General features: G+C 37.3%; 1 protein-coding gene across 3 annotated transcripts; it reads left to right on the top strand.

The window, feature by feature from the left end:
• The first annotated feature begins 316 nt into the window (after nt 1-316).
• Nucleotides 317-24069, top strand: swt1 (SWT1 RNA endoribonuclease homolog). Of its 3 annotated transcripts, none has more exons than XM_028028273.1 (18): nt 317-702; nt 791-863; nt 1112-1185; nt 2666-3686; nt 3784-3913; nt 4301-4402; nt 4794-4985; nt 5720-5813; nt 6147-6352; nt 6427-6489; nt 6887-7044; nt 7455-7593; nt 10778-10914; nt 11165-11316; nt 12347-12493; nt 15754-15820; nt 15971-16038; nt 22627-24069. In XM_028028273.1, the coding sequence occupies exons 2-18, from the start codon at nt 798-800 to the stop codon at nt 22691-22693; spliced, it is 2883 nt and encodes a 960-aa protein (XP_027884074.1). In that variant the 5' UTR covers nt 317-702; nt 791-797; the 3' UTR covers nt 22694-24069. The 3 variants fall into 3 exon arrangements, with proteins under 3 accessions (XP_027884074.1, XP_027884071.1, XP_027884073.1); XM_028028270.1 differs by having other exon boundaries at nt 318-702; nt 22653-24069; XM_028028272.1 differs by lacking the exon at nt 6427-6489 and having other exon boundaries at nt 318-702; nt 6147-6388; nt 22653-24069.
• The last annotated feature ends 148 nt before the right edge of the window (nt 24070-24217 follow it).

Here is a 24217-nt window from a genome sequence, read left to right as displayed (position 1 = left end):
TCCAGAAATGGTATTCAAGCAAGTAGCGATACTTAAATGTTACTCATGTAAAAGTAAAGAGTGCTGTGCAAAAGGTTACTCCCCATAACGCCACTTTCTCCAAGAGTGTCTCACGAAAATTGGTTTGACGTCGATGTTATATGGAAAACGCCAGAGTCAGATTAAATTTGCTAGTCTTTCAGGACGAGCTGCCTGCCTATCACAATATGGCGGACTCTCCCACGTGACGCCTTTTTCTGCAGCAGCGAAGCCAGACCACATGTTTTTCTCTAGAGGGCAGCACTGCGCATGACATTGAACAGTTCTGTCGGAATTGTGTTAGAAGAAGACAACCCGGATGTTTTGGCTACCAGCTGGCTAGCATTCATGACGGATTTTCCCCAGAAGTTACACATGTATTTCTCTCAGCTGTTTAAATAAGTAAAGATACACTGGTATTTTGTATAGTAAATACCACGATTTGTCCATACATTTGCTGTTTTGTGAGCTCTGTTTTAAGACGTAGTTTAATTGTGCTTTTTTTTTTACTTCGAGTTTTGTGAATTGAACGACAACTTTTTTTTTCATTTCCCATCCAAATAAAACTATGGTTATTTTTCAAGCCTCCAATAAGAAAGAAAACTTTGACGACGAATTTTGAGTTGAAACAGCCAGAAGAGAATGTTTATTTTCATTTAAATACACCGTGTGAAATACACCGAGGTTAGTTTGTTTTCAAAAATTCCTCCAAATTCTTTGAGCAGTTTGTATTTAGTAAACAGTACCTTTTTTTTTCTTTTTCTGATTTCAGAATTAAAATGTCAAAACATTTCAAAAAGAGAAAACTAAATAGGTTGTCTCCATCTTCAGGCGAAGAAGAAGCGGTAAGAGTTTGTTTTTTTTATTGACTCTGTTTTTAGGATTTGATATGTTAAAGTTGTTTAGTCGACGAGCGTTCTAGCACATTGTATGATGCACATTGTATGATGATGCCAGCGTGCTAAAATGTTTCTGGTTTTATAAAATACACTACCTATAAGGAAAGAGCAAATTGCTTAATAAATGTGATTATGTATCTGAAGTACAATCATTCCTATAACATTTGTTTCCCACAAAACCCCTATGTTTTCAGGGTTCAAACTGCCAAAATGATGCCTCCAAAAGGAAAAGTCACAAAAGAAAAATTGACGAAATGGATCGAAAGAGGTACAACAGACTTGTATAGACCAAATAAAGTTTGTAATCAAGACTCCTAATCTTATTTTCAGCAATTAGGTGGTCCTACATTTTTCAGATCTTCTTTATCAGAACAATTTAGCATTTTTAAAGTTCACATTTTTGTAGTTGTCTATATAAAGAGATAAACATGTAAATATGAATAACAGGAATACATGTGCAGGTTAATATTTGTTTTTATCTAAATGTTAACTTAAAGGTAAAGTTTCAATACCTGACCAATAAAACCAACAGTGTTATTACCTTTAGAAATAAAAGGAATTTTATTAAGTATTAAGTCAAGCTTTATTCCCAAAATTAATCAAATGTACAGAATATTAAGATGGAACAGATCCAGAGTGACGTTCATTGTCCAGTGTTGGGGCTTCAGCTTGCTCACATGAAACAAGTGAAGCAAAGAATGCGATGCAAGCTCTGCTTTTATCTAAGCTTCCTTCTGCACCCCATAGTAAGGGCTGTTGATCTGTTGTATGAGTTTGTCCATGACTATGTGTGACTGGAACCGGTTTTAAGTGTTATCAGTGGTTATGGCTATGTAAGCATTACAGTGCTGTTGTGATCAGATAAACATGGGAGAGCAAGGACACAAAATCATATGTACATATCAATAGTCTGTTGAATACTTTGGTTCCAAATGCACTGCGTCACATTCACTGTCTTGATATATTGTTCAATATTTTTACATCTTAACCCTAGTGTAACCCCATGTTTGTATCATTTATTAAGCAAATACAAAGCCAAAACTGAGAAGCTCGGTGTCAAAAACTACATACATCCAATTATTATGCAGAAAGTAGCTTGTGTTACAGCTAATACTTGAAATAATTATTTTCTGCTTGACTCACTTTTGGTCTTTCTCGTACGGATTTATGTTTGAGATCTTTGTCACAAACAAAGTCCTGTATAATTGTGAGGACGCTGTTTAAGTAAAATGATAAATGATTTATCTAAAAATTTTACAAATTAACGTCACCCCCTTTCAACTCAGAACCATCTTGCTCTATAAAAACACTCATGCATGGTTTGTCTCTGCCAGCTTTGTATGTCCAGGCACAGAAATTTTGGCTAATTCTATTTTTGAAAAATAACTCAAAGTCAACCTGATTGAATGGACAGAAAGACTGTCGAAGAACAGCTGTACTTGAACAGAGATTATATCACACACTTGTGGTTCCTTTACTAAGTATGTATCTTCAGAATGATTAGATTTTATTTAGAAGTACTGCAGAACACACTTCTTGGATTTTATTTTTTAGTAAAATCACATAACCTTTTATCTTTGCTTCAAAAGTATGTACCTACTTAGTGTTGATCTGTCATGTACTGTAGTTTGCGGTTGTGACAAAATAGGGGAAAAGCTCTAGGGATTAGAATGCTTTTGAAAGACACTTGTTCCCAGGTTAAATAGTTATTTCTGATTATACTGTTTTTCTTCTTCTCCAACATGCAGCTCTAAAAAGGAACAGAAAAAATCTCATCAAGTTGACTCCCACAGCTCCCGCAAGATAGCAAAGCCTGTTTACAGACTGTCAACAACAAAAGAACAGCAGAAAGTCTCTCCTAAAGAAGAGCAGCTTAAAAACAAGGGATCCTTGCAATTACATGGGGAAGGTCAATCCAGTATATCTAGAACAACGAGGGAAATTAAAACTGTGACAAGGGACCAGTCAAAGCCCAATAAGGCAAGCTGTGCTGCTTTACTTAATCAGACAATAGAGAAGAAATTGAAAGGCAAGTTTGATAAAAAGTGCTCTCAGGGCAGTTATTCCAAACTAAAAAATGAGCAAATGAGTAACAAGTTAGATGCTGCTGAACATAGAGATCACAGGCAGGGTTCAGAGAGGAGGAATGAATCAGCTAGGGAACCTTCAAGAACCTCATATGACAGCAGGAATATTAAGACCCAAGAACCCATCTCCTCCCACTGCAAACATTTTCAAAAATGGAGCAACATGGAGCGAGACCAGAACACAAGTGAAAATTATCGGTATAACAGAAGTACGAGTATGGATGCCAAAAATCCCCCTACCACTGTCACACAGAAGTCTTGCATTTCACCGAAACCCTCTACGACAGTGACAAACCCAAAGAAATGGAAGAGCTTCACTTCAACCCCAGAGAGCAACAAATCAGAACCACCACCATCCACTCTAAAACAAATAGGCACTCTAAAATGTTTGCCTTTAAAATTCAATTTCAAAATACCAAAAAAGAGTCAGCCGTCACTTGCACACAGCTCACTCGGAAATAATAATACAGTGTCTTCAAACCAAAACCTCAAGCTTAAGGATAACAAAGACGGCTCTGGAGCGAAGAAATTGGAGCCAGCAACGGTGGAACCTTGCAGGCTTTTGGCTGGTTCCTCCAATTCTCCTTGTAAAGAACAAAGTAAGAGATCATCTTTGCCTGACCATCTTCTATCTGAACGCCCACCAGCAGGAGATGCAAACTCTGAGCAATTCTTTGATCAGGTAAAAAAATAATAAAGTTAAAAAAGCACCAATGATTAACCTTAGTATTAATTTAGGTGCTTTTTAATTTCTATTTGAAAAATAATTTTTCTTTCAGGGTCAGGTAGTTGAAGAGCTTCATCTTGCTCGGTCTGAAAGGAGGCTGGAGGTAAATGTGAAGCAGAGCTACGGTGAACTCACCGGCATGGACATAGATTCTGCTGAGGAAGGAGCCGCAGAAACCAATTGTGAGTTTTATTGTTTCCTTTTAAAAATGTTATTAAGGTTCAAAGATTAAAATGGATGGACTGCACATAAATTTGGTAATTATTTTATAGAGAAAAATCTCAATCTCTGTGTCCCTGAGATGAGTTGTGGGTCATTCAAATGCAGTCAGACTGAATGAAAGTGTCTGAGAACGGTAACTTTCAAGTTTCAACAGAGATGCTGTGTCAGTCTTGACTTTGACTAGGCCATTTCATTAATATACTTTGATGAAAACCATTCATTCACAGTGTAGTTCTCTGCCTCCTAAGTGGAGACAATGCAAGTCCTATTTGTAGAGCTGCATATTTTTATCCAGTGTTTTGTTCAGTTTTCACTTGAGTATCAATTGACTTAACTTGTCTATTCAGACAGGGTTCCCAAACAGAAAACCCTAATCTTGGTTCTGGACACCAACATTCTCCTCAGTCACTTGGATTATGTGAAAAAAATCCGATCTTGTGGCCTTGAAGGTATTAAATATATTGTTTTTGTGACTAAACCTGCTGCTTTTATAGTTCATTTCACATCTTTTATGTTTCTAATTTCTCCATTGAGATGTAAAATAATTATTAACGATCTTGTTGTCAAAGAGCATTGCCTTCTGTCTTTGAAATTTAAAATATGGGCATTTCTAGTTACCTCAGGGTATGTTGGTTTAGACTCGTTAAAACAGAAAAATAAAAATCAGCCTCAGATTCATGTACATAAGAACTGGTAGCTTTAACAAGATCAATGCTGTTGAAGCGAAAAGTAATTAGTATTTATGGTTGTAATACATCTGTTATATTCATAAATAATAGTGAAATGTTGACTATTGTTGATGCATACATTCACATCGGCTTGCTCTTTGTTCTCTCCTAGCATTGGGATTTCCAGTTGTCCTGATCCCATGGGTGGTTCTACAAGAGCTGGATTCCCTTAAAAATAGAAAAGGTCTGTCAGGATCTGTCGCCCACCTTGCAACTCCGGCCATCTCGTTTATTTACACCTCTCTGAAGAAGCGGGATCCCCACCTGTGGGGGCAGTCCATGCAGCAGGCCACTCAGATCAGCAGTGAGTACAGATTTTGCTGATAAATTACCTTGCTAGCTTTGAACCACATGTTTAGCCAAATAAAATTTAAAACTTCACATTTCCTTATTAATTACTTGTTCATTCATTATGGTAAAATGCAGGAGAAACCAGATATGGTCATACACTGTGTAAAAGTACATCTCATTGCTTTTTGCACCATCTGGCAATGAATCCAACTAAACCTTTGCTGTTTTCACAAAACATTAATTAATGTTAGTCATGTTATGTTATGTTATTTATTGCTTATGCTAATAATTAAGTTAAATATACATTAAGTGATTAAATAGATTATACATTTTCATAATTTGTGAAGGTCATGAATTTAACTTTCAGAAATCCTGCCTGCTATTCATTTTATGCCCACTAGGTGGCACTCACGCTTAAGTGATTGTAAGGATCCCCATTATTGTAGCTGAGAGGAGTGAAATTCAAGGGCAGGTTGCCTCCATGTACAATCCCTAATGAAGAACAATAATTACATGTACTTTTGAAACAAATTTTTATTTAGTGTAAGTGTTTAAAAATGCATCCATCCTTTTTCTTTTATTACCATGAGGATTATTTTTACACTTTAATATGAACACCATAGCAATGTGAAGTAAGCAGACTAAGCAGAGTAAGCAGTTGTTGTGACTGAAGTAAGCAGACTCTTACATCAGACTGGTTTTCTGAGTCATTGTCGTCTTTTTGTCATTTCCTTTTTTGATCCTCAGATGGTCTGAATACCGAGAATAATGATGACAGAGTGCTGCAGTGCTGCCTGCAATACCAGAATATGTATCCAGAGTGTGTCCTCATCTTATGCACGTGAGTTGCCCCTCCCCCCTACAGTATGGTGCTGCTGCTGCTGCCGCCACCGCTGTGTAAAGCCTGTCCTCAGTTAATAAAGCACACGCATGTGACTGTGCCAGATAGTTCCAGTTGGGATGAGAGAAACAGTGAGCCCAACAGTTTTTTGCAAAGAATAGATGTGCTGAGCGAGTGAATCTGGGTTCAGCCCTGGATTTGTTTTTGCCCACATTTGCAGTGGAAAAAATTTTATTATGCTTTTGTTGTTGTGACTTATTTCTTTGTTGTTTCTGTTTCTACATGCAAAATTGAACTGGCATCTAATTAAGACATCTCTTCTTTCCTCTCTAGTAATGATAAAAACTTGTCCAATAAAGCTGTCCTGAGTGGAGTGAGGGCTCTTAGCAAGGTTGATTTGGAGGCAGGGGTCAGGAGGTCAAAACATGGCCAACATTTCCTTCTTCACGTTCAGTCTCCTGTTCTGTCTCGTTTGAGCCATAACATCTCATCTCCAGCGTTGAGCACAAGCTGCTCACCAGTCCAGCTTCCCATTCAGGGTAGTGCAGGTTTTCCCCTAACCACCCCAGAAAAAGGTGAGCCACTAAAAGACATGTGTGTTTGTGTTTTCCAGGAAGTAACTTTGCAATTTCCATAATCCACCAGCAGTTATTAGCACATACCAACTGTGCACTTAGTGAGTTCACCAACACATTATTATTTTTCTGTTTCCTTTCACTTGTTGTGTGTCAGTGTTTCCTTTAATGTATCCATAAAGACAGCTACAGCTAACAAAGCCTGAGGCAACAAATAGAAACAGCGCTAGTGATTCTCATAATTCCTGCAAATTATGAGAATTTGTAGGAATTCTACAAATTCCTACAAATTTGTAGAATTTGTAGGCACTACTTTATCCTACTTTCAAAGGAGAAAGTAGAGATGCTTCTATGAATGTCTTTATGTAAAATATAAAGATATATTGAGTTCAAAGCCTCTAAATAGTATACATGTATATACATACACAGTATATATACATGTTTTTTATTGCAAAGTACATAAATCTTCTCTTTTTGTGTTCACATATGCTGGCATAGATCCACCTGTTAATTCCCCATCAGTGAAAGGAGACTTTAAGGAGGCAGAATGGGACCTCAGCAGATATCTGTGTGAACTGGAAGACAGTTTGCGAGATGTGCTGTCTGAAGTGTTAGAAACTGAGATGAAAGCGGCTTATGACGAACTCTGGCAAGAGGTACATTTTCTAAACATTACAAAGGAATCGTTGGTATTGCCTTTTCTGTGTTTTTGGCATTCTTACACAATAAACATATCAGCTTGTATGATTGCTTTGCATTGAAAAGGATTGGTTTGTATGTAACTGGGTATAATTTTCACCTTTTCATGAGACCTTTTTGTCTTAAAGTGCTTAAAAACCCTAAATTTGTCCAATTAAATGAACTGTATTGAACCTAAATTTAATGCACAAGATTCCTTCCTAAACAGACTTAAAAACCCTTGAAGCATGCATTGCCAAACATAGTGGAATAATTTACACAATTGAACAAGATTTCCATTTGACAGTAATGTTAACCATGCAGTTTCACCTTCTTAGACAGCTTTACAAATTTTGTTATTGTTCCAATGTGTTTTTTTATTTTGTAGATTGTTTATATAAAACCTCCCTGGAGTCTTCAAGATGTCCTCCAGTGTTTTAAAAAGCACTGGATTGCTGTCTTTGGACACCTTGTTCCACGGAAGATGTTGGAAACTGTGGGAAACCTTATCAACTTCTTTAGCTCAGGTATGAAGTCATGTAGAAGCAGGAAAAGATGAACTGTTACATAATTTCTTTTCTGGACCATATTTTCCTTAACTGACATTGGATATACAGCTTTTTTTTCACTGTCTGAAGTTAAAACAGACAAAACTTGTCTTTTTTTAGGTGAGTTAAAATTACCAAAATCATTTCTATTTGCTAATATGTCAGAGATTTATTTAAAAAGGTCTTACAAATCAGAAATTTACAAATATTTCCTCAGCTTTCGAACTGTATGACTTTGGTCAAATGTTTGGGTTTTCTTTCACAAGCTTCTCTATCGGACTGAGATCAGGGCTTTGTAATGGCCATTCCAAAAGATTTACTTGTTTTTGTAAGCCACTTTATAATCACTTTGGTGGTATGCTTTGGTTCATTGTCCATTTGAGATAATGAAATCTCAAATGGACAATCATTCTAGAGAATCCTAATCATTCTCTAGGAAAACATTAACTCTGCTTTGACATCCTGCCTATTTCATGAAGTGTACCGGTTCCTCCTGCAGCAAAACACATGTTGCCATAACATGATGCTGCCACCCCCCATTCTTCACAGTTAGGATGGTACAAGCATGCCCATTTTTCCTCAAAATGTGAATATGCTCATAATGGCCAAACAGTTCCATTTTAGTTTTATCAGACCAAAAGATGTGTCCCCAAAAACAAACGTCTTTGTCCCTGTGTGCATCTGCCAACTGCAATCTGGCTTTTTATATACCTTTTGGAGTAGTGGCTTCCTCTGTGCTGAGCAGCCTCTCAGCCCATGTTGGTACAGCATACATTTTACTGTCCTAACAGCTTCAGCAGCATCTTCACCAGGTCTTTTGCTTTTGTTCTGGGGTCAATTTGCACATTTTGGATCAAAGTGTGTTCAACTCTGGTATACAGAACCCATCTCCTTCCTGAACAGCACGATGGTTGGACATTCCCATCATATTTTGAGAATAATCGTTTGAACAAATGTACACAGCACCTTCAAGCATCTGGAAATTGTTCTCAAGGATGAATTGGACTTGTGCAGCTCCACAATTCTCTTCCTGATATCTTGGCCAATTTCTTTTGACTTTCCCATTGTATCAAACAAGAAAGCAGGTGTGGTCTTAAACTGCATCTACAGGTGAGCCGCTAATGAACTCAAATGTCAGGTAGCATATCAGAGGTTTCCAAAGCCATGACATCATCATCTGGGCTTTCCCTCATTGCTTAAAGAGATAGTAATCATTCTCTAGGAAAACATTAATTAAAAAAACCTCTGACTTACTCTTTCTCTCTTTATTGTGGCACTTAATAAATATTAATAACAGTTGGTAACAGGTGAACATGTAACGAACTGTAACAAGTTCATCTGTCATGTTTCTTGCTATGCCATGTTTCTGCTCAGTCCATACTGTTGGTCTTTTTAGTCCATTAAGTTGCTGCATTGTTTAATTTGGAACAGCCACTGTTTCTGGGAAATCGGAAGGTCTGACGATATCACAGTCTCCAAATTTGCCGGTTTCCTAGGAGATTATTCGAATCTTCCACAGAATGTAAACAACAGCGGGGAAATAAACACAGACAATCTTACTGTAATCTGCTAAATGGACCCGATTTACTTCATTATCCCTTTAGGCACATACTTTGCAAACTCCTGAATCTAAGGAGAAGCTAAGAACTGTTATTAAAAAACTATATGTTTCATTAACTTAATGCTGTAACAATCTCTAATTGTAAAATGGAAAAAGAAATTGTGCTACTCTGGGCTAAAAATATAAAGTGATCCCCCAGATTAAAATGTTACAGTGTGGAGCGGGATGCTGTTGTCTGTCCTGGACTGTTCCACAAAACTACATCCAGAATTAGGTCATCTGCTAAAGTAGGAGACACCAATGTGTGTCAGAAAGATGCTGAGTAGCCAACTGCAGCGATTCTGTCCAAGATATCACTGAGGATGCATTTTTAACGCTGCACGCCTACAGTGTTTTTATGAGTCAATCTGTCATTCAGCCTTCATGTCAACCCATATCGGGGTGGAGGGTAACTGCTACAGCCATGGCACAAAAAATACATCTTACTGAAAATCGTCTTGTCTTAAAAATCTGAGTGGAAAATATGTAAAATTTGACCTTGCTCAGAGTTGTCCCTGGCTCACACACATGGTTTTTCAGAACCGCACAGCCTGGCCCTGAGCCAAGAATTTGAGAGTAGAGCAAGGAAGAGGGTGAGGATGAGGAGGTGGAGATAGAGGAGGATGTAGGGATAAACTGTGAGTTAGGGTGAGAACAAATGTGGTGGTGGAAAAGTACTGCAGGCGACAGAGTGCGTTAGTAACAGAATGTAGATGGAATTCAGAGGAAAGGCTCCTGTCAGGTGAAATGAAAAGTTGGGTTTTACTTTATAGGAAAAACATGCTTCCTCTCAATTTTATCTATCTATCACTTGACTGTATTGTTCCTTAATCTTTATGAAACTAAGTGTTCAATAATGTTTTCTCATATTTATACTGGGATTATTTTGCACATTGAACTCTATTTATTAATATGGTGACTTCTGAAGACAGTTGTTGCACTTTATTTAGGGATATCAGTAAAAGGGGCTGAATTATAAATACATGTTACACTTTTTGGGCTCATCAAAGTACATTTATCAAGATACTTTACTTCATCTGATACTTTATCATGCACAACTTCTTGTAGTGGTAGGCATGTGTAATTTTGAGTAACTGCAATCTAAATATGGTTTCCATGAAAAACAATTCAAGATGGCTAGTTTTTGGCCAATGTTTTTCTTAAAATATATCACAATTTCTCTAACTAAACACTTGTTATTAATTGTACAGTTATTAATTACCTTCTTATCTCTGTTTCATTTTATCATATTTGCTTTTTACAGCATTCTTTTTTATGAGCCAATGCTATCTATTTATAAGACTTGGCTGAGACTATAAAATGATTTAAATAAGGCTGTGGTAAATAGAAAGTACACAAGTACTGATTTAAATATTCTCTATCAGATACAAAAAGTATCTATACATAATCTTTTGTGAACAAAAAAGCCACACACTTTCTAGTATCTAATTGTTTAATAAAAAAAAAGTCAATGTGTGGTCATTTTTTTGCATTTGCTGTATAACAGGCAGTAGTTGCAGTCAGTTTATAACCAGCACTGTTTGCTTTTATGTGTACCCTCAGGTGAAACCGTATCAACTTTAGGGTTTCTACAAGAAACGAAGGAGTTAGTGAAAGCATTTGGGAAAAGTTCAAGTTCAAAACTTGTCCCTGGTGCCATCACTGTGATCGAAAATATTTTGAATAAGGCACAATCACAGGTAAGTTTAAACAAAATTGAAATCTAAATGTAGCTGAAGGTCAAGCTTCCAGATTTAATCAATTGGAAAAGCCAGTTTTCATATAGAACTCTTTGGATGAAGTATTGTCATATGTAGAATCATGGAATACCTGAATTAATCTCTTTAAAGCTTCATGAAAAACAATATTGAGTGCCGTTATGCCAAACATCAACTTCTAACTCAATACTTAATATCTTGAGGCTACCTGTAAACCTTTCTCTCACTGTAGCACCATGCGTCTGGGGAGCAGGAACTGTCTGCTGGTGATGTTGTCATGAATGATGACGAGTCTGTAGATAAGCAGCCGGGATCGGCTCACATCTCTTCACAGAAAGTGTGGGCTGTGTTCGAGAATATCTGGTCTCAAGTGTGCCAAACTAGGTGAGCTAAAAGATTGAACAGTTTACACACACTCATCATTACGGTTAATGTAAATGATTTGGGGCTTTTAGTTGTATATCCTGAAGGTTTCTTTGGAATTAAAATTTCAGCCCAAATATTTCTGAGTAAGAACATTTTGAGGAGTCAAGATAGGATTCTGAACACCTTGAACCCTGCACCAGCTATCAAGCATGGGATTATTTTGAGGTTCTGCTTAGCTGCCAGTGGTACTAGTGCATTGCACAACATGGGTGGTGCAATGAAGATGAAGGACTATCTCCAAATAACGCAATCTGACCTCAATTCAACAACTACATGGTTGAAACTTAGAAATAGTTGGGTGTTGCACAATCATCCTAAATGCAGTCAGGTTAACATTAAGCTGATAGAAGAGCCACAGCCACGCGGAAAATCTATGTACAATAATAAAAGGCAGTAGTCATGCCAGAAACAAACAACTTCAAATGAGCTCTACCATTTATTTCAAGAAGAGTCCTCAAATATCTAATCAAAAAATAGCCAAAACCTTGTGGACATCCATCTACTGCGTATTATCATTTATTGGTGTAGGGTTGCATGGATTCTGAAGTTTTATCTCCTATTGTTATTGGGATTGTTGTCAGTCCACCATAGAGCAACACGGAAAAACAGGATAAACTATTCACATGATTTTTTAGTTTGTCGTTGAAATTCATAGTGAAAAAAACAAAAATGATGAGATTCATGTCCATGATGAATGCATGTGAACTTACATTTGTATGTTAAATCCACAGTATGATGTAATTGTTGAAAGGATAAGTAACTGTCTTCTACGGTTCTGTCAGTTAAATTTAGCAAAACATGTTAAAGTGATTACATTTCCTTAGGGCTTAAGAACTAAAGTCATGATTGAGACGTAAAAGGTGAAGAAGTTAATCCCAACACCTAAGCAATTTTCAGCCACAGAACAACATCCTGGTTTGTTTTGATATGTGCCTTGTTTTTTCCCATTCCATTGACCTAAAGGTCATTTGTTTCTGTCACGTTTCAGTTTGGAAGTGTTCAAAGCACTCAGCTTTGACCCTCACACCATGCAGGCCGCTACACCGATGGGACGTCCTCCACCGCCACAGGACGCTTTGGCCTGTTTGCACAGACTGTCCTCGATGGTTTCACAGCTGCTGCAGGCGTTTGGCAGGTATGTAAGCCGGCTCATACTGCAGCTGTCTCACTAAATGTAACCTTTGGACATCTCACGTTCTACCTTCAGTTTGTTTTGTTTAATTAGCTCTCCTGAATTGCAGCCATTGCTTCTTTTAAGAGATAAATATCTTAAAATGTGCTACATTTGAATGTTTCTCGTTAATGCTCATCTGTCTATCATTTTCCCATCATCCCCATAAGTCTACTTTCACTAAGCCCTCTTTCAGAACAAGCTTGAGCCTTTTCACTCGCTCGCTGACCCTTCTGTCTTTCCTGCCAGTCCTTCTAAGAACCCATTTTAAACTGCCTTCTCCCTGTGTAAGCCAGATTTCTCCTTCCTGTGTCCTACTTATATGTGTGTGGGACCTGTAAGACTTGGTTGGCATGTAGTATTGGTCAAGAAGTGTAATCCTCTTGACCTTGTTACTTTTCCTTAACTCTGTTCCCATGATGCAGCAGTGACCATTGATGCACTTTGGTGCTGCTGATTTTACCACATTGCTGCTGATAAAAAAATTAGAAACTGAAAAACCATTTCACTGTATCTGCTTGGACAATCATCACACTGAACCAAAATGTAATGTTAAATCATATGAGTATCATACAGTTGATGGAAAGATTGATAGAACTAAATACAGACAACAATGCAAGAAAACTTGTTAGAGGCTATAAAAAACTTGAAACAGAAGTGAAGTTCTGCAACTCTGAAAATCCATGTTGATGACTGATCTAGAACCATTTTTTAAAGAATAATGTGCAAAAAAATTTGCCTCCTTTCATCTCAGAAGTGTGCTGCTTTGTTTGGTCTGTCATACAAAATTCTAATGATATATATTATGATGTGCTTGTAACGTAAAAATGTGTGAAGCAAAGTTTCAATGGGTATGACTACTATTGCAAGGAATCAGTAAAATATTGATTATTTTACAGTGAGCTTGAACTTTTGACTAACTTCCATTTTTCTCCTTATCACACGATCCTAACTTGCTTTTCAAGTTGGGCTGGTTTCGTTGGGTCAGTTGTTTTTTTTTTTCTGTTTCAAGACAGGATGTTTGCGTGCAGCACAGGTTTGCACTTATCAATCTGTTTCACATTGTCTTCCAATTACTTGGAGCTGACACACATAACTTCTGTGGGAAATTTAAGAACTTCTTGAATAACAGCAACAACCCCTTTCTTTGTCGCCCTGTGGACATTTTAACATTCTGTGGTATGTGAAGCACGTGTAAATAATAAAACCAGTGGAAGCTGAAATCTTTTAAACAACTTATAGCATCTAGTCACGGCGCATCTTGGACCATCCTTTCTGCTTGAATAAAGCAGTGAGCCAGAAGCTTTGTTAATCCCATAATATTAATAATTTATCCTACTCTTTCTGTCAGCTCATAGAAAAATGTAGGGCAGCTATGCCTTTTCTTTATAAACTTTTTAGCTGCTTATGTAAGTGTTCCTTTTTTAAAGTTATGCCTGTCTGAAACCCACTTCTCCTTTTGTGTCTCACACTTAAACACATCTGAAGATCTTGCAAGCAAACAGGCAGAGCTGGTGTCCCAAATGAGATCTACTCTGGACCCTCCGCTACTGAAAAACAATTTCTTGCTGGAGGCATTGACTGTTGAAGTTTGAAACGATTGGATCAGACTTCATCCAATCGCTAACACTTGGCCATTATGTATGTAACACACCAGCTAGATCGCGAAGGAAGCTATGGTCTTAACTTACTGTAAACTGTGTGCGTTTTAAACAACCATCACACACTGTGAAGAGACAAGTGCAGAGCAGAATATTGTCTTTGTCAGAAATAAAATGTCTTAAACATTTATCTTGCTCCAGTTTTAATTGATTAGTATTAGGAAGCGTGGCTTTCCTCATCCACTTCCTCTGATGCCATTGCTAAGCCATAAACATGGACAGATTTCAATTATTGACTAATGCAGAAAATCACAACTCATCCTTCTGTTCACTGATTGGCCCTGTTGAAATTCAATTGAAGAAATCAAGCTCAATGGCAGAAAGCCCAGATGGAGCAGTGAAGGTAAATGAGTATCAAGCAAAAATGCATCTGCGTCGGAAGGAAACAGTCAGGCCAGTTGTTACCCCTCTGGTGTATCAAAGCATTACTCTCCTTATCTAGAAACATTTAACTATTTGGGATGAATGAGTCACGTTGTCTGATTTCTATTATATAATTCTAAAAATATATTCATCTCAATGTTTTCTTATCTGCAAATATTTACTTCTGTCTGTTGCTTCAGTTAAAAGCACATGTAGTTCATGTTGTGGTGCTTTATTACAAGCGTCCTGTGATGGTGAGATTTCCTTTTGGGACTTGACATGTGATAGGACTTGCTTAACAAAGGCCTTTTGTGATGAGGATTATGTCACCTTCAGAACATCACAAATGTTGCACATTTAGTTGCACATGCAGCTTTCAACCAGTAAAATCTTTGCTTATTTTGTTGGATCTGTGTGAGATTTCGACCTCAGTCTGGTAAAACACTCCTGCTGCCACTCATTTCCGTCATTTTGGAAATCTTGCTTCATTAGGGGAGGGGAGGAGAATTCTGGCAGCTTCTGGGAATTTCTGGCAGCAACAACATTTGTACCACAGGCAGCTTTTTTTGCTGCACCTCTGAGCCTGTATGGAAAAACTAAAACTCAGTTACTCTGAGCAACATTACTCAGTTTTGCATTAATATTTCTGCAGGATCTCTAATGTAAACGGGCATTTTGTTTAGGTTTAATTTGCAAAAGTGAAAGCAACTTTGCTCCTCTGCACGCCCAGTTCTGAGTAGCTATTACCTCTACACACCTACTAGTAAATCCTCCCTACTTTTTCGAATTGAATATAAATAAACCTTTTTATTGCCTGCTTTCTTTTAAAATCTGGTTTACTATGTGTACTTTCTGTTTATCTTTTCTTTCTTGCATATCATTGTGCACATGTTCATGTGTATGGGGATAGCATTGCCAGACGGCCAGTTTAGTTTTCACGTGTTTGGGCATGTCTCCCTCGCGCTCATTTTTCCTCCTTCTGCAGGCTATTTGTAGATCTTTTAGAAATAGCGTGCACAAATTACCATTTTATTTTTCTCATACTTCCCTAGTTTAATCTGATTTCTTTAAGAACAGTTATTGTTGTATCCCTTATTTAGCACTATATTAGGTAAGATTCAATGATTTAAAATACTTAAAGAAGCTTTTAGAGCATTATCTAAAGGTGAGGCCACCTCTGAGATCTCTTTTGTCTCTTAGGGTCTTGTCTTCGACTCCGGGTTTAGAGGAAGTCCAGACACTTCTCAGTATTATTTACTCCAATAAGGTTTGTACTGCATCAGAGTTGTGGATATAAAACTGGCCTCTGGATGCTTTAAATCAATTCACACAACCTTTTTTGCTCCCTGTGTTCTCATGCCACGTTGGGCTCATCATGTTCATGTATTTAGATTAGTTTGTGTCTGTTCTGTTTCAGCTCGTCAGTGAAGAAGCCAGATTAACAGCTAAAGACCTTCTGGATTGTTTCTCCCAACCAGACTACAGGTAGGTAGGCTACAAACACAGACATAATGATGGGAAAAATACACATTACTGATGAATTGTTGATTTTTCAGGACCTGTTTTTCTCTGAAGTTTGTTTTTTTTGGCCTTTTGCTTTTTCCAAACTGAATACTCAATCAAACCAGTTCTCTGAAATCTTGTGGCCTTTGTTGCTGCTTGCCCGGGCAGCTATGTGCTTCCACCTTCGCTATAATAACCCTCTTTGTTGACATCCCCAGCAGGTCTCACAAAGACTGTGTCCATGCCAACATTTCTGGACAATTGGGACATTTATTATTAACACTTTTCTCTGAAGGGATCCATTGGGGCTTTTCATTTCCATGACAATAGACTGGTGTTTGCAGTAACCTTATACTTGTCATTATCACAAGGGGTTACCTATTCCTCTCACAGCACACTGTGTTGGTTCTGTATCAAGATGTTTCTTCTTTTTTTTTTTTTTTTACAAAGAGCAGAAATAAACAGATGTAATACTTGCTTAGAAACCTGGCGACTTTAATAAAAATAATTACAGTTTAACAAATCTTGATCATGGATCTACAGCTGAAACCAGATATCTACCTACACTGTATCAAAAGACATATAACCATGTTTCTCTTGCTGTTTGACATAAAATTCTTATAAAATTGTACAGGTCTAGGTCACCCAGCATTACTAAAATTATTCATATTTGCTGAATGTCAAAATAATGAGAGATGAGATTTTAGACAAATCTTTATTACTTAAGTTTGAAGATTATATACACTATAATTGATATGCCTTTAAACAATTTGGGAATCTCCTGTAGTGTCATCTGTAAAACATTGGATCTACACAAAACATTTATTTTAATCTACACTAAAATATATTTGGTATACCTCATTTTGCCAAATGGCATATGGCAAAAAAATCCCGATTTATAAACTGATGTGCCAAATCCATATATTAGAAATCGCAGTAGAGATGGAAAAGAAAGGGTTTGGAAATCCCAGATTTTTATTTTAAGGCTTTTTACAGTTTTATCTGTGGTGAATGTCAGAGTCTGATAGTGCAGGTTGTGCATTTTAAAATGTTCTTGTTCTTAAAGATTCATGAATAATAATAATAAAACAGCATTTTATTTGTCAGTGCCTTTCAAGACACCCAAGGACACTTTGCAACATTAAGAACATAAATTAAACAGAAAAAATGGCTATAAAGACACGAAACTACACAATAAACAATAAGGAGTGTCAGGCTTCTCCTTTTCCAGTGCACAGAAAGTTATGTAAGGTTTTTCTCAGAAGCCTATTTTGCCTTTATGGCTCATCCATTTTCTTCTGTCCAAATACTGTGAAAGGTTTACACTTCTTTCTAGGTATTCACAGTTTTAGAAGCTGAAAACATGCTTGGTGAAATGAACTCTCACTTTTAAGCTACACTGACAAGCCTTGAGATGAAAAACTCAAATCTAAACGATTTAAGTGGAAAGTCTGAAAGATTTGGTCATGAAATAGCTAAATTTGCTCAAAACCTGAAGTGTTCATCATGCACATGATCTGTTAAATATTATGTGTTTAGTGGTAAATATTTTATAGGATTATTAACTTTACTGTGGAGATAATGTTTACATTTAAAATTGCTTTCCATGCAATGCAATAAGTAACTGTAAGATCATGGCATGTAACTTCTTAACTTCCTATTAGGACAAACAAATGAAACTTACAATCAATAAATAATACCAATAGTTCATAAGTGCTGAGATAACAAATATGCACAACCTCAGTAAAGCAGAAAACTACTACAGTCCTAGACAAACGGATTCACCTGCCTGTCAGTGAATTGCAATGTTTATGCCTGCAGCTAAAACTGAGCTGCTGCCATAGAAACAAGTCACAGGTCTCACTACTAAACTGATTATATGTTATTATGCGTCACCTACTATTGCAACCACCTGACAGCCAGAAATATGTGCTGATGGTTTTGTAACCACAGCATGTAAAACACTGACTGTACGTGACATTTACTTTGTTATGGAAGAGCAGACAGTCAAATAGCATTAGAGCATAGGAATAATATCCCATCTGTACGTATTCTGCTTTTTATATTGAGCAAAATAGGCTACAGAAATCTGTTATATGTCAACATTTTTTTCTATTTTCATTACCATTAAAACACATAGGTGTGGTGCAAAGATTGACTGTTATGTCATCAATGCCGATACATCATTAGTCAGGAAGCGCTTCCTGTAGTGACTGGTTGTATTTGCTCCTGATGATGAGGAAACACAACCTGCTGTGTCACCTCGACAGGCAGCTTTTCAGCATTTATCAGTCACGTTATCCCCGCTCCTGTTACAGCAGGTCGCCGCTGACGGACGGCGGTAAGCTGGCTGTGTTGTGATGGTAAATTTTTTATCCGCAACATTCCCTGTGAAGCGATCTGAGCCTTTACTTAGTGCGTACATTACCGTCGCTGTTAAATAGTTGATCTGTGTGCTCAGAGGGGCCGTATGATGTCATGAGTTATATAATGCCCAGTTGAGGCTTTCCAGTCACGAGATAGGAGATTCAAGTAGGCATCGGCTGATAAGATTCAACCTCGTCAGGTTGAATATATATTATTATTATTCATTGATAGGCAAACATAATCAAGTGAAATCTTTGGTTTAACTTTTTGGACAAGACATTTTTTATTAGCAGGAGTTGTTATTCATTCAGAATAAAGTGTATTTTGTCTCTGTTAGGAAGCAGAATCTGAAAGCATTTGGAAACACTTTGTGTGTCTGGAAATACTTGCTTTGATTTGTGTGTTTGCTGAAGCCTTTTCAGAATGTCTACAAAATGAACACGTAGCTTTAACTGTGTTTTTTCTTAGTGGAGAAGAAAAATAAAAACAATCTTCATCTGCTTGTTTTTCTGATGTCTCATACCCTCTACTAAAAGAACACTATAATGCTGGAAATATTTAAAAAATATATGTGACCTCCCCTGCATTACAATGTCTCCAGTGATTGTTTTCCCTGCTAATGGTCTGTGGAAAGGATTTTCCTATTTTCAAAGTGTCTGTTTTCCAGACACTTTTGCTTATCTGTCGATTTCTTCACATGTGGATGCTTCATCAGTGTGAAAGGCTAATGGCTTTTAATGCGGCACAGCTTAGCTGTTGAGTAACACTTCTGATAAACCCAGTGACTCATTTTCCAAGCTGCACTCATCTCTCAAGTTCTTTGTGGTGTGAATGCCTGTTCGAATGTGTTTTGAATGTGCTTGTCATTCCCTGCAGGAATTAAAGTGCCTTGTAATGGTATTCATAGCTGCCAAAGCTTTTTTTCACATTTTGTCACGTTGCACACAAACCTCTGTGTATATTATTGGGATTTTATGTACTGTAATACAACAGCACAAAGTAGTGCATAATTACAAAATGGAAGGACATGATGCATGGTTAACTTTCTTGTTACAAAAAAAGTGTAGCATTGTATTTTGTCTCCTTGACTCTAGTATCCCTAAATAAAATCCATTGCATCATTTATCATTTATCGTGATGATTTTCTTATCATGATAAGAATTTAGATTTATCATGGTCACGATAAATTCTAATTGTTTAAAACCCCCAAAACTGCCTGTGTTGTCATGATTGATAGTTTTACTTTTTCTCCACTGTTTGTTCAGTGACCATATGAATAAATAACAATACATTTGAAACTATAATTAAATGCAGTCATTGTGGGCTTGGTGGCGGCGGCATCTTGCTATGGTAAAGCTTTTCTTAGGGGAATTTGAGCGTTGATTGGAGGATGAAGGTAAATGCAAGACTATGCTGGAAAAAACCCAAGAGCCTGCAAAAAATGGAGGTTCATCTTCAGTAAGGACAGCCACACTCAAGTCTGCAACTAGGACAACATTAAATCAATTTATATCAAAGAATATTTATGTATTAAAACGGCCTAATCAAAGTCCAATCCAGTCTGACTTAACTTGAACTACAATAATTAGCAAAAGAAAACTCCAGAGTAGTTGTGAAAAAATAAATAAATAAAACATACAACTCACGTATAATTTTCCTTCCATTACATCGTCATCCACTAATTTGTTTGACTTTGTTACAAAAAAATTCCCAATAAAGTATTCTAATGTATGAGATGTATGTAAGTATTCTTAGCGGCTGCCGGGTCAAACTGATTCAAAAAGTTCATGGAGCATGAAGACTTTTGGAAAGCACTCGCTCAGCTTTAAACCACAGCTTTTTAGGTCAGTCGTGTTTGTCATATGTAGCTCTCTCCTCCGCTGGCATCGTCTTCAGCTGATATTTAACGGAAGAGTTTAACTGTTTCTGAAAGAATGACCATGGAAGCGCTCCTCTGCCCCGCTCAATTTAGCAAACCCACAGGGAGCTGAGCGTTGTTCGGCAGGAGGAAGCCTAAGGCTGCACATTGCTTAATTTTGTGTTCAGTGTATTTAATAATGCAGCAAAGAGAAATGGCTTCATTTGAACAGACAGCTTGGTCTTTTTGAGCCGTCCTCTTCTAATGCAATCCTGCATTCAGAGGTAATTATTTCACTGCTTTCCACAGTTTTACATGCAAATGATGTAGTTTGTTTATTATTTAATTAAAATAAACGACACCAGACATCTGCGCAGTTGTTTGCATGAAAGAAAATAAGTAGTTACTCTCTATAAGTTTTTTGTTTTGTTTTTCAGCATCATGTAGGCTGGGAAAGAATCACATGCTCAGATTTGCTGGTTGTGCCCTGTCAACATTAATAATGTGTATTTTTGACCTGCAGAGCAGTTGTTCTCTGGTATCTAACTCCCTAAAAAAAGCAAAGTACCCACCCTTTATTCATCTGGTGCAGTGACCTTGGTGCAAAGTCATCTTTCTGTCATTGAAACATGACCAGGAGCTTATAACTTTGAATCGGAAGGTATCGAAGTGCATGCAGTGACAGTAACTCAACGGATAAACCAGCTGAGCAGGTGCAGACCAGTACATCCTGAGTGCTGCCAAAACATGACTGGAGTAAACCTGACATCACAGGTTGAGCAAACAAGCAGCTGTACGCCTGCTTAAAGAAGGGAGAAGAGTACAAACGGATGAATGCTGGGTGAAAACAGCGAGGGGCAAAAGCCAGAAAGTTCTTCCTGCTCCCACTCCCTCCCTCCATCGTGTCTGTAGTTACGCAATGTTCTGATGGAAATGAAGCAGAGGAGGAGACAAACAAGCAACAAGCTCCCTCAGTGTCTCGCTGCTAAGCAGCCGTTGTCACGACTGTAGTGTTCTGTGTTCTTTCCTGGGAATTTGAAGCCGCGTGTGGTGGTGTTTTAAGAAAACAGAAAAATGAAACCGGAGTTCGGTTTGGTGGAAATGTGGATAAATAGCTGCCGCTGGAAGCTGCAGATCATGTAGCTGTTCTTTCACTGAATCAGAGATGTGTGACGTATTACTACTGCAGTGGTTAATCAAACTCAGTAAATCCGAATATTACCAAAAAGTTAATTAATGAATTTATTTAATTTAAAAAGGTGAAACTCATCATGTTACACAAAGAGCATTTGAGGCATTTACTTCTGGTGATTTGATGAGTGTGGCCTTTTGAAACAGAACAATCAGCAGGGGACTGGTGACTACTCAGTTGTTTTGCAGACAACCCCAAAAGAAGGGTAAGCCAGAAAAAGTCATTGCTGAACATTTTGGTTTAAAAAAAAAAAGTGTGCCGTATCCAATCTCATTAAGGGAAAGTTAAGTGGAAGGAGAAATTGTGGCTTAAAAAGTGCAGAAGTAACAGTGAATCACCAAAGCCTGTAGAGGGTTGGTTAAAAAAAAAAACAACATAGATGAAAGTAAACTTTGCACTTAAATGGAAATTGACATCCCAGAGTCTGGAGAAAGAGCCATAAGCATCTATATAAATAAACATATGAACTATAACTTTTTTAATGGCCTGTCAAACCTAGCTTGATCTATATTATAAAATCTGTTCATCCATAACTTTGAAAAGAAAAGAATGACTCCCGTTTCTGTTCATGTATCTATTCAACCAATTTAGTTAGAATTATACAAACCTTTTTTCACCTTGTCGAAATTTAACGTAAATGTTCTTACATTCAAATTAGAGAAAAACCTCAGGAATAACAGATTAGAGCAGATTTCTTTTAAGAAGCTGCTTCATGGATATAATGCAGTTTACCCCTCCAATATTTTCCAACCATGTGATGGAAAATATCTGCAGTTAATTTCAAGCACTCCAAAGCGCTTGAAAGCTGTTGCCATAAAGCAACATGTGGATAAATAAAATCTAATTGCGAGCGAAACATTCAAGCCTTGGCGTGAGGAATCAAAACAGAAGGATAGCTGGAACATCATGAGATGTTTTTTTTTTTTGGTTTGTTTTGTTTTTGTTGAGGGACAAAAATGCAGTGGTCAGGTTATAATAAGGACTAAATTGTAAACAAAGACAAAATGAAAGTAAATAGCAATTTTCTGTAACACACAGTTCTACATAAGAGAAAGAACATGTGGGTTTTTCAGAAAACTACATGTAAGCGTCAGATCAGAGCTTTCTTCCTCTGTTTGCTCCAGACTTCATCCATTTCTTTGTTTCCCATCAGCCAAACGTCTTCTCGTCTGTTCCCAGGGAGAAACTTGGAGTTGGAGGAAACCAGTTATTGGAGCTAAAAAAGGCTTTGGATGGTTGTGTTCAGACCACAGGGCAGAACTTTGCCTTCACCGCACCATGCTGATGAAACTCAGGGTCCCATTAACATCAACCACCGGCTGCCTGTAAAGACCTAACCTGTTCCTTTGATTAAACCCTTTGATGTTGACGGCATTTCTGTTTTGGAGCTTTTTTCCACGCTTGTTTCATCTATAAACACCTTCACTATAACAGAAACTGTTTTGCTTTCTATGTTAATTGGTGTCTAAAGATGTTTATCTTTTTATTCCGCAATGTGTGAGGTTGTACTCCAGTTTGTGGTCAGGTCATAATGTAAGTGTTCTTTCATTAAAACTACAGAATGAAAGAACATTTGCATGTTATGTTTGTATTTGCATATATTTTTCTGGTATGTAATCACAGATCACAATTTTTTTTATATATATATATGTTTCAGGGAAAATATCAGATTTTCAGGTATATATTTACTGGTATTCTTGGACCAAATGAATGTGTGATGAAGCCACACTGTGAAGCTTTAATTTTTGTTTTACTAGTGTTGCCGCTTACTTGTAATTTCTTATTGTATTTATTACTGGGCCTTATTTAAAATGAAACTACATTGACACAAAACTCATTCTATGCAAAAAAAGAAATAGCGCCTTCTTCCAAAGCACTACAAAAAACTGTGACTAATCTACTGAATGTTGGACCTTTAACATTATTGAAGTTAATGAAGTATTTTTTTAAATGTTCCAGGTTCAATGGGAGCCTTATTGCTTTCCTCCTGTCAGTCTTCCATAAAGGTCAAATTCTTGGCATGTATGGCCAGTAGTTGTCCTGTTGACACATTTTCCCACCTGAGCTCTGGATTTCTGCAGCTCCTCCAGAATCACCAAGGGCCGATTGGCTGCTTTGTCGTTTTCCATAATGAATTGAACACTTCTAACCATTTTACATTTACATATCACAAAAAATAAATAATTCCTGAAGCTTGTAGTTTAAGGGCTATTAATGCTTCTGCAAGTCACAGCATATCTCCCCCCAATTGTCTTCCCATGATGGGCTGGCAACCTGTCTATGATGTTTAACCCAATTTTTATTAGAGATATGCATTAACCCCACACTTTTTCCGTTTCATACTATTTTTTTCCATTATTTGTCTGCTGGTTTAAAATGCTGAGAAGCCCAGAACAAACTACAGGTTTGTCACTTTAAAGCTTGGCGTTACTGATGTAATTGTGCTTTAGAGATGGCAAAGATAGCTGAATAAGTTTATGTTAGCAACCACTGTATTACAGATTTGCAGTTTTACAAATTCTTTGTGCCAAATTAAAAAACGTATGTGTGTACAAGTTTTTACTCTTGTAAATTAAATCTTACACTCCTAAACTCACACTTTGCCTGATTTCTTTGCTCAAGTTGAAGCTTTTCTATCTGTTACAGTTCATGTAACGTGTCTGATTCTCTGTGCACAACCTCATGCGGCTGCATGCGTGTGGGATGAATAAATGGATTAAACCCAGGTGACGGCAGCAGACAGG

Source organism: Xiphophorus couchianus, chromosome 9, assembly GCF_001444195.1.
Source record: "Xiphophorus couchianus chromosome 9, X_couchianus-1.0, whole genome shotgun sequence".
In the NCBI taxonomy this organism is placed as follows: Eukaryota; Metazoa; Chordata; class Actinopteri; order Cyprinodontiformes; family Poeciliidae; genus Xiphophorus; species Xiphophorus couchianus.
This window is presented reverse-complemented; position numbering and strand designations above follow the sequence as displayed.